This window comes from Haplochromis burtoni, unplaced genomic scaffold, assembly GCF_018398535.1.
Source record: "Haplochromis burtoni strain Fernald_Lab_line unplaced genomic scaffold, NCSU_Asbu1 Contig_239, whole genome shotgun sequence".
Classification (NCBI taxonomy): domain Eukaryota; kingdom Metazoa; phylum Chordata; class Actinopteri; order Cichliformes; family Cichlidae; genus Haplochromis; species Haplochromis burtoni.
In genome coordinates, this window is record NW_024582600.1 from 625,653 (window position 1) to 636,550 (window position 10,898).

A 10,898-nucleotide genomic window follows, 5' to 3' on the forward strand; every position below is an offset into this window, starting at 1 on the left:
TCCCTCCATTCCCAGTTCCATTTGTTGTCCCTCCATTCCCAGTTCCATTTGTTGTCCCTCCATTCTGGATTGGATTATTTGTCCCTCTATTGTTCTTTTCCTCTTCATCTCTGGAGTAATCTCTGGTGAGGGCATATCTAAATACAGTTCTCTCCTCATTAGACCCTGTAAGAGTGGAAAGTTTTAGAGTGAGAGTGAAAATTAATTTTGCTAAAGAATTTCTACTGTGTCTTGACCAAAAGGTTTTATTTAACCTTCTTATTAGTATCGGAAAACAGAGAACACAGTCACCAAACCCATTTTTATTTGTAATCTCTTTGCAAATCGCTAGTGAACCGTTAAAACAAGGTTTATATAGTATTTTTTTTAACCGAATACTATCTGTCATTCAAAGAACCAAAGACAGCCTAACTTGGCACCATGGACTGTATATAAAAAGGCGGATGCAACATCCTGTTCTGTTCATGAATTTTAATTTTTGTTGCCATGATGCCAGGTCTCTCTTGGAAATTAGAGTTTTAATCTCAATGAGATTTTTTACCTGGATAAATAAAGGACTTTTTTTTTTTTTTACACTACCACTCTGTTGATCTGTGACCTTAATTAACATTTTGGTCTCACATGCTCATTTCAGGATTTATGTGACACATCAAAATGCTCATTTTATAAATAGGGGTGGTATAACAGTGGTAACTTCTGACTGACAAATCATTACCAGTGTCATGTCCCTTGTGAGATCTACTTTCATAATATCAGGATGGTAAAGAACAAAATTCTCCATTCAAGTCTTCAAGAAACACGTCTTTTAGGTGAACCCACCTTCCTTGTACTTGTAGCTGTCTGTGATGTCCAGCCTTGTGTTGGAGCCAACAGCCTTGGTGGAGATATTTTGTCCGATTCTCTTGGTGTCAGAGAAAATATTCACCATTGTGCCATCAGCTTTACACTGCCAGGACACAAAGAAAGAAACACGATAGAAACCAAAATTTGAAATAATAAATATTGCTATTATACTAAAGGTTGCTCCTCTTTTGGTGCTGCTAACTATGTTATTTGTGGATTTATATAGTACAGCTCTGTTCACTAACCAGCCAGTCAATGCAGTCAGCATTGACCATAGCATAAACAAATGGGGCATCATATTTTAGATCGGTTTCTCCATTCAGGATGGCTTTGACTGAGGCTGGACCGCAGCAGTATGCACCTGCAAAAGGACAAGCAAGAAAAGCCATCGGATGAACATTAAATAAAGAAACATGCTTTACTAATACAGAGTAGTTTTTATTCTAACTTCATGGCACTATATATGGAACTTTCTAACCATGGAGCTGCCATCACTAACAGCACTAGATGAAAAGAAATCACACAATCGAATATCACATTCAAAAACAATACTTAAAAATTGTTGGTATATTTACTGACAAAAAATGAATAGTTAAAGTAGGAAAAGAAAAGTCATTAGACAAAGGAAGAAAATCTGAGGAGACAAGAGTTCGTACCATCGCTCTTCTCCTGTGGCGTTGGATCCAGAACTTGCCAGCCGTCATATTTACCATCTTTTCCCAGGTCAGTTCGCCTCATCCAGCACTCTAACCAGACATGATAGTTCCTGAAACATAAACATGACACAAAATTCTGATGTTGGAGTCAGTGGAAACACAACAGTGGCTTTAAAAACTCAAGAACATGGCAAAGAAGGCTGGGTGATTCACTTCAATTCAATTGAATTTTATTTATATAGCACCAAATCACAACAACAGTTGAATCAAGGAACGTTATATTGTAAGGTAAACACCCAACCCTACCCTAAGCTTGAGAAATGGCACCATAAATCACACTAAGGACATTCTTTCTATTGACAGATTAAAAGCTTTCAGACAAAGTCACCACTCCCAAAGCATACAAGACATACTTTGTAAAACCACAGTGAAGATTAAAAGCCTTTTAGACTTTTGGACACAATTTCATTTGTCCTCTTTTATGCAGTCTGACATATCAAGAACAAGATGGTGGTTGAGTACTAATAAAACAGAAAAAAACAGCAAAACCTTTTGAAAGTCAACCCGGTAGCTCTATAGCGTTTCTGCTGTTTGTTTTTCCAAAACCACTGAAAAATAATTGGATAAATTATAGGAAATGTAAAAAACCCTTTTGTTTTTATTTTGTTATATTTCGCTTTACTTTGGAACTCTTGGAAGAGACCAAGAAGACTTCAGGTTTGTTGTATATAGTGCCTCTCTGTTTTTTAAATTAACCTTATTTAGTTCTGTGAGAAACTAAGACTGTACAATGCTCAGGGAAACTCTCTCTCTCCCTCTGTGTGTGTGTGTGTGTGTGTGTGTGTGTGTGTGTGTGTGTGTGTGTGTGTGTGTGTACAAAGGAACTGTTCAACTCTTTACCGCAGAATTTAGTTCTGATCTGTACCTCTCTCTGTTTGCTTTCTCAATATAAGCCATATGAGCTTGTGTCATCTTACCAGACACTGTCCTTGGTCTCTTTCTCTCTCACTCCATAGTCAGCATGGTACACATCAATGATCAGATTCTTGTTGCTGTCGTGAGCTGACTGGTAGTTGGTGACCACACGGCATGGGATGCCCAGCAGACGCATTACTGGAAATACAAACATTAAAAAAACAGATTTTTTAAAAATGTGATATTTGTCAAATTGTACATTAGTTTAGCATCTTATTGTTAAATGTTGTTGCACTGGCCTAGTGATGGAAAGTTATAAGTAAGGAAAAGACAAATCAGTAAACTGCTAAAGCTATGGCTTACCAGACTTTTAGTGTAATCCTATATTAGCACTAGAAAATCTAGAAAATTGGCAATTGTAAACAAACTTGAGACTTTGGTACATATACCTTGCTAGGACCTTTTTGCCTCCACAATTGCCTTTACTCTTCATACATATATTCAACAAAATGACAGAGACATTCCTCAGAAATTCAGAACTGTTTTAATCCGCTGTGGTCATATAGCAAGGGACATGGTCAGTGGCAACCCTCAGGTAGGCTGTGGCATTTAAATGATGCTCAGTTGGTAAATTGGACAAAGTCTGCAAAGAAAATATCCCAGACACCATTGCTCCACAAGTACCAGCCAGAACCGTTGATACAAACGAGGACAGATGTCATATCGCATGTGTTTCAGGTTTAATTAATATTCTTTGATTTATTGTTGCTCATGGGTCTGGTTCTCTTTATGGTTTTCTGCTTATGTTATACTTATAGTTTCTACACTTCAGGTCTCTGCATAGTTGTATTGTAGTGAGTGGTTATTTGAGTTATTTTTTCCCTGTTATTAGCTTGAAGCCATTATCCTCTGACGGCTATCATCAACAAGGCATTTTCACCCAGAGAACTGCTGCTTATTGAGTTTCTCTTTTAAGGACTTTAAACCTTAGAAATGTTTGTGAAAAAACATTCCAGTAGATCAGCAGTTTTTGAAATACTCAGACCAGCCGACTGGTAGGATCAACCACGTAACATTTAAAGTCACTTAAATGTGAAGGTTCTCAGTCATCCAGGTGATACAACCTTTCTCCCCAATTCTGATGCAGTTTGAACTTTAGCAGGTCTTCCTTACCATGTCCATCCAGCCATCCTTTCTCCTTTGCTTATCTGATTCAGGGTCGCAGGGGGGCTGGAGCCTACCCCACCTGCCATAGAGTGAGAGGCAGGGTACACCCTGTGAAGGTTGCCAGTCTATCGCAGAGCACCTTTGCCATGTCTATAGGCCATTAAGTTTTTGAGTTGTTGCCCTGTGATTGGCTGATTAAATATTTGGATGAATAAAAATCAGGTATACCCAGCAAAGTTGATAATGTATGTAAACTAAAGCACCTGCCATATAAGGCAGCTTATTTCTTATTTCTCATTTCACTTGCCTAAACACAGACTGTATATATAACAGATATTTAGGTATGTATTCATATTACCCACCTAAATAGATACTGTATGTAAGTGAGGACTTGCAGAGTTAGTCAGTACCTGAACACATCACTCCTGCAAATACCCAGCACTGTCCATATTTGACTGGGTGGCAGCCGATGTTATACCAACGCTTGAGGATGGGATAGCTGCCAGACCAGTGAGAGGGTATAGTTCCACCCCAGAATGGAGCTGACCACCGTCCCTCCAGGACACCACAGTCATCAATACTGTTGATCTGGAGCAAAACAGGAAAACAAAGGTGAGTGAGTGAGTGAGCTTTGGCTCCCCTCAAAATTACTATAAAGCATTAATTAACAAAAGGTTTTGTTAATTAATGCTTTATAGTAATGCTTTATAATTAATGTGTTATTTTGTTTATGATGCCTTTTAAACATTATGTAAAATGCTTTAAATTACCTTCTTGGTGAAACTTGCAGTGCAAATACAGTACATCTGTCCAAAACACATGTATATACATAAATATCCTACCATGGCGCTGACCACACGGCTGACGTAGATGGGGTTACAGCGAGCAGAAACGTCATTAGCTGCATTTGCCAGGTGTTTGGGGTTGACATCCAACATCTTAAGACAAATCTTCATCATGTCCTCTTCAAACTAGACAGGAAGAGAGCAGCTTATCTTAAACTACAGTGCTCTAGGTTATTCGTACTTAATGGCAGAGTCAAAAATAATCGAAGCATTTACATTAACTAATTAATTCTAAAGTAAAATATTAACTTGAAGCAGCTAATATCTAAAAATGTCACTAGTCTATACTTCATAATAGCATGTTAATAATGACCTACAGTAGTCTCACACCATATAAATATATGTCTCTCCGATTAAGGAGTTACACCTACAAGCCATTAACAGTGACCATCTTTTTTGCGCCTCTACCATACTGAACAATAGAACTCTTAGAATAAAAGACTGATTGGTAAAAACATGATTAATGTGGTACTTTTCGGTGTCGATTTATCAAACCTAGAATCACAAATCCACTAAGCCTACACAGTGTGTGTGTGTGTGTGTGTGTTTGTACCTGCCCAAAGTCCCAGTTAATAGATGTGATGTAGTTCCCACTTCCTTTGTAGATTATACCACGTTCATTCATCACAAACTCCTGTCTCTCTTTCTCATCCCGCATAAACACTGAATCATCTACAGAGGCGGGAATAGGGATAACCACATGAGACAGACGGATTAATGGATGGATAATAGTGGTTTTAAGCAAAACAACAGCAACAGATGAACAGTGCTGGAGAGCCTGGAAAACAGGTCGGCAGATAGAAAGATAACTTACCAGAACACCAGGGATTGAAGAGCACAACCAGTTCTGCCAACAACGTTTCCTCATCCCTATGTCTGGCGGTCAAGTTGTACTTTCCGATTGGAGTGTCAGCTGGGGGGGTAATGGTCAAATTCAAGGAGCCTGTTGGTGGGTTGGATCCCTTCTCTAGCTCCACTTTCCACACTGCCTTTGCTGATGGCGAACGCTGGATTCTGTCTGGCATACCAAAGCATGACTTTGTTCCCAGGTCCTCAGATGGATTTTCTCCTGTAGAGAGGATTCACAGAGATCATAGATGTGACAATACAATACCAACAATACAATACTCTGTAACTACAGACATGAAAGACAGACATCATTAACCAGTGTGAGTTACACCTGAATCATTTCCAGTAGTCAACACAGGGCAAATGACAAAATTTTACTGCATGAAAATGTTCCCAAACACACTGTCAATGCAGAAAAAGTATATCTTCATAGAAAAACACATAATAGAACAAAATTAATAGACTGTCCCATTTTGATGGAGAATAGAATAAATGACAGCCAACCTTTAAAAAACAATCATTGAAAGCTACTTAAAACTACAAGAAGGTTTGCCTAATAGAGTTCAGGCTGCATCGAGGAACAGAGGTGGCCATACCGAATACTGATTTTCAAACTCAGAATTGTAAAAATTTTCATTTCATTGCTGTATTTCCCAGGAGTGGCTCAAGACTTTTTCACAGTACCCAATGCTCATTTTGAAACTGATTGCAACAGAAGGCTGAAAGATAGTTTAAAAGACAAACAGTGGTCATATCCAACTGTGCTAACTGGCAAAACGCCTTTAAGTAAAGCTTAGTTTATTTATAAAAAGAGCCTTTCACTTATGTGTCATGTCTGGCTTTTTCCTCACCCTTTCAATTTTTGCCACACCCTCATGGGTTTCACCTGATATTATTTCTCCTGATTGCCCAATTAGTTTGTTTTTTTTTCTTTTATTCCATCAGCTCATTAGTAAAACCTGCTTTTTGTTGGGAATACCTGATTCTGGTTCCTGTGTTTGGGTCCTCTTTTTAAACTACACTTAACCACATGTAGCTGTTATTTATTATTTAAATTTATATTTTGTATTGATTTTCACAAAATTCTTCATATGTATCCATACAGATCTTTCAAAAATGTTAATGTCAATAATAAAAATAACAGCAACAAAAAAACCGAGAAAACAAAAGTAAGCAAACATGAACAAACTCCTGTTGATACATGGAAATCAATATTCAAACATCTCTTTTATTTACTATAAAGTGTCACAACTGCAAACTAAATATTTAAATTTAAAAAATATAAATTCAAATTATATAAACCAAACATGCACAGTTTGCAGCTATCAATTCCTCAGACTGACTTTCTCCTGGATCAAAACCTTTCCAGAGCTCAAAAAGGGTGCCTTCAATGGGCTTGGAGGTTTTTGCTTTGAGTCCCAACTAGGGCTGTCAGCGTTAATCGCGTTAAAATGACGTTAACGCCAAATCCACATTAACACAGCATATCCCCATTAACAAGTTAACGCGGATCACCCTCTGTGTGGGGCTGCTAGTGTTGGGAAGGTTACTTTTAAAATGTATTCCACTACAGATTACAGAATACATGCCCCAAAATGTATTTTGTAACGTATTCCATTACATTACTCAATGAGAGTATCGTATTCTAAATACTTTGGATTTCTTAATATATTATCATGCTTTTTACAACTACATGAATGTACTATTGCTGTGTGATGTATTACTATTACTGAAGGTTACTCGCCATACCAATACCAACTAGATTTTTAAATCTTAATATAAAATGAGTAACAGTAGGGTGGACATTAGGTAAGGCTGCGCTTTTTGCAACGATCTCGTATAGAAAACTGTTTTTCGTGTATATAAAACAGGTCCTCTGGCTAATACGTCAGGTTCCGTGTCGAGTTCATAGCCGAAAACTAGCTTTACTTTGTTGTCTGGGTCGACTTTGCTAGCGAGAGACAGAGAGAGGCGTTGAAAGGCTGCTCCAACGGAACTTGTTGTTTCGGAGGAAAACACGAACACGGTGTAGAATAGAGTCTTAATAGCTTACTTACAACTGGCTAATACTGCCCATGAAGCTACATTGTTTAGGGCTATGCCTGTAACACTGTGCCTATTGCCTTCATATTAAATAATTTTTGAACAATAATTAAAAAAAATATTTCGTCATATCATTATGCGGATAGCAAGTAGAGGTGACATGGCCCGCGAGATTGAGACACAGACATTAGAGCCTTTTAATGCGTGTTTTGTTTGGGTTTCCACTGGCTTAGAATTACCAAGGACAGAGAGGGCATAGCCTAACATATGAAACAGGAAAAGACCGCCGTGTAATCCATTTATTTCAACAGAGTAACACCACCTTTTTAAACGGTAACTGTAACAGAATACAGTTACTCATATTTTGTATTTTAAATACGCAACGTTTGTACATGTATTCCGTTACTCGCCAACACTGCGCTAATACGTTAATCAAGCTACCCGCGCTAACCCGTTGACGCAGTCCAGCCCAACACAAAGGGTGATCCGCATTAACCCGTTAACGGAGATATGCCGAGTTAACGTGGTGTTGGCGTTAATTGACGGTGATTAACGGTGACAGCCCTAGTCAACAGCTTTGGGTCAGTAAATGTTTGTTCAGCGCCCATCAAACAGCATCTTCTGTACACTTTTGACATATTTTTTATTATAAGGATTTAACTTGGGAGGGTTTACATAGAATATGTTTGCATTTTTTACAAAAAACCAAACAAAAAAACATTATTTAATGGTGGACCAACCTGTTACTGCTGTAAAGGTGAGCGGGTAAAGATCGGGGTTGAACGGCTGTGTCAGTTCAACTTTCACGGTGAACCGCTGGCCTCGCCTCACAATCAGCTGATCCTTTGAGATTTTTTTGGTGCCATGTTCTGTGTTGTTTGTCTCACAGTTGAGATTCACTCCTTTAAAAACTGCAAGAAATGTAAAATAAAATATAGAAATGTTAACTGTGAACAAAAATATCTGAAAGTCAGGTCACAAAGTGAAGTCTTTATTTTAATAAACTTATTTTTAATGGCATGACACTTTAAAAAACAAACAAACAAAAAATAAAAGAAAAAGACCCATATCTGTCGTCTCCTGATACATTTTAACTTGGTTTCCTGGAAAGATTTGCAACTGAAGGATGCAAAAGGCTTTAAGCTTGCTACACCGATACCTTCTCCATGCTAAAATAGATGAAGATTTTAGTGACCTCGATTCACCTCAAAAAACTGCCTCAGCTTGTCAAAAGTCTCAATTCTATCTAGCAATTTGGTGACAGGAACCCAGGGCAAGGCAGGGTGGAGATAAAACTATTTAAACACTGTCATGAGAGTCATCCAAACGTCACAAAGTTGAAGTTACATGTCAGGAAAAATATGCATGGATTGGGCATGCCTCAACAGGGCAGAATCAGTGATGAACACAATGCTCGTGTCTCGACCAAACCCCAACAGCATGGTAATAAAAACAAAACAAAACACAAACCTCACATTTAAGGCCTACGGGTATGTTCAGGAGAACAGGTGAATCCATAGAAAAGCACTGCACTGACAAGTAACATGGAAAACTGAGACACAATTCATAAAAACACTTAAGCACAAAATAGTGAGGTTTGGAGAGACTATCTTAACACTTTGTCTTTTTCTATATTGATATGAGAAGTACTTTTCACAGTCAAACTTTTAATTTTAATGTTAGGAAACAAAATTGAACAGGTTCTCAGTGTGTTTGAAATGAAAAGTGAATTTATAACTTTTTGTTAGGAGAGATGACGTTTTTTAGATTTCGTGGTGGGTGAGTTTGGTTTGGGTGTGTGTGAGGGAGGGAAAAATGCACACACCTGCTTTCATATTGTAGTTAACTGTCTACATTTTGTCACTATTACTCACATTTTTAACAAGGGTGTACAGTAAGAAAAAAACCCCAAAACTATAAACTTTCTTTAGATTTATTAAACTTATAAATCTACAGCATGTAGAGTTCTCCCCTTGGGTAGAGAAATTTATACACATTTTTTTTTCCTAAACATACATGAAGGTTGGCCTGAAATACACACTGAAAAGCCTGAGAGAGGGAATGCATTTAAGGGACCTCTCCTTAATATCTATACAAAGTTTTGGCTGTCTGTGACATTAAAGTCAGTCTGTGAACGCTTTCTAAATATTTTCACATACATTTTTTTTTTTTGCAGTGCCTACAAGTTTGCATAAGTTCATATTTATATTTCTAACACAGTCTCATTGATATCTTAAAATTTTAGATCTTTAATTCAAACAGTTTCCAGAGCTGCTAAATGTTACTTTGTTCCTTCTAGAATCTCATTTGCCTTACATCTGTCTGCACTGCACAATTGAAACCCACAAAGACGATGTGTTTATCTTTTGAAACTGGCCTGTCTTCAATATTGATCTTTTTTAAATCTATTAATCCTGAAACATGTCACTGTATTTGTATACTGTATATTTTATTTGCACCAGTTTGTGCAGATAATGTCACTCGAGTGCCGGAAAATATGGCAACTAAACTTTTTTAGGTTTGAAGATGTTTCTATAGTTCTAAAACAATCTGATGGAGGGTGTCACATATTGGAGGTGGTCCTGGATGGGAGGCAAAACATCACGCGCATTAATATTTTGATATTTATGATTATTTATAGATGCCTTCCGAATAAAAAAAACAAACATAACCACAACAATCTACTATATGATTCAAAAACAACTGCTCTTACGTCGATGTAATGGGCACTTGAGTACGAAACTCGAACTGATTATGGGGGCATCGATCAAATTTAGAAGGTGTTCCAGATTTCCTGAACTAAATTTTCTGCCAAACTGGCCTGAATCTGAAACTTTGGATTAACTTCAACTTGCAAAACATATATTTGAATTTCCAGGTTGACCCATGATGACCACAGACATGTTGTCGTGTATGTAAAGAGAATAAACTGCAAAAATCCTGTTTAATGTGTCAATGTGAGCTTTTCACACAACATTCTCTGGCATGTACTTTCTGAAGACTGTTGTTGTAAGGCATTCATTTCTATTTGCCAGCACCTGCAAGTAAGATTTCTAGAAACTGGGAGAACCGAGGTCATGCAAGCTAAGTGAATAACACGATTTTATTTTAACTCTATAAAAACTTTGAAATAGGTGCAAACTTTTCTAAAACTCTTGTCAAATGCAATCCTGCTTTTGACAAGACTATTTAACTGTTATTATTTAAATTAAACAATTTAATTTAAATCAGAATACATTAAGCCCTTAAAGATATGATGATAAACTTCAGTTAATATATGTCTAAAAGTTAATGTACTTACTTGACTGTTTGGTCTCCGATGTCATCTTTCTAGACTTTCCACAGCAGTTCAGGTACAATGAGAAGCTCTCTGGCTGGGACTCAGCACCACACTGACAGGTGGTTGAGCCCTGATTTATTTTAAACCGGCTGTCACACCCAGCCCCAGTTCACCCAGTTTACATTACACAAACTAGATGAACCATTTCCTCCCTGTTCAAAAAACCACCCACACAAACACACACATAGGATAATATGATGCTGCAGTGCATTACATTCTGTTTCCTTTGAATTATTAGCG

The 10,898-nt window shown here is 37.5% G+C and overlaps 1 protein-coding gene across 1 annotated transcript in view; it reads right to left on the reverse strand.

Annotated features, from left to right (window-relative positions):
* LOC102311004 (protein-glutamine gamma-glutamyltransferase 5) overlaps window positions 1–10,732 on the reverse strand; it is a 14,133-nt gene extending 3,401 nt beyond the window's left edge. The window contains exons 1-11 of the mRNA XM_014338663.2: window positions 10,620–10,732; window positions 8,059–8,229; window positions 5,241–5,495; window positions 4,980–5,098; window positions 4,424–4,552; window positions 3,992–4,169; window positions 2,477–2,612; window positions 1,500–1,609; window positions 1,089–1,204; window positions 820–946; window positions 4–165 (exon numbers count right to left, since the gene is read on the reverse strand). Coding sequence (XP_014194149.1) covers window positions 4–165; window positions 820–946; window positions 1,089–1,204; window positions 1,500–1,609; window positions 2,477–2,612; window positions 3,992–4,169; window positions 4,424–4,552; window positions 4,980–5,098; window positions 5,241–5,495; window positions 8,059–8,229; window positions 10,620–10,644 — 1,528 coding nt within the window. The 5' untranslated portion in view covers window positions 10,645–10,732. The remainder of the gene's footprint in view (window positions 1–3; window positions 166–819; window positions 947–1,088; window positions 1,205–1,499; window positions 1,610–2,476; window positions 2,613–3,991; window positions 4,170–4,423; window positions 4,553–4,979; window positions 5,099–5,240; window positions 5,496–8,058; window positions 8,230–10,619) is intronic.
* Window positions 10,733–10,898: the final 166 nt, after the last annotated feature.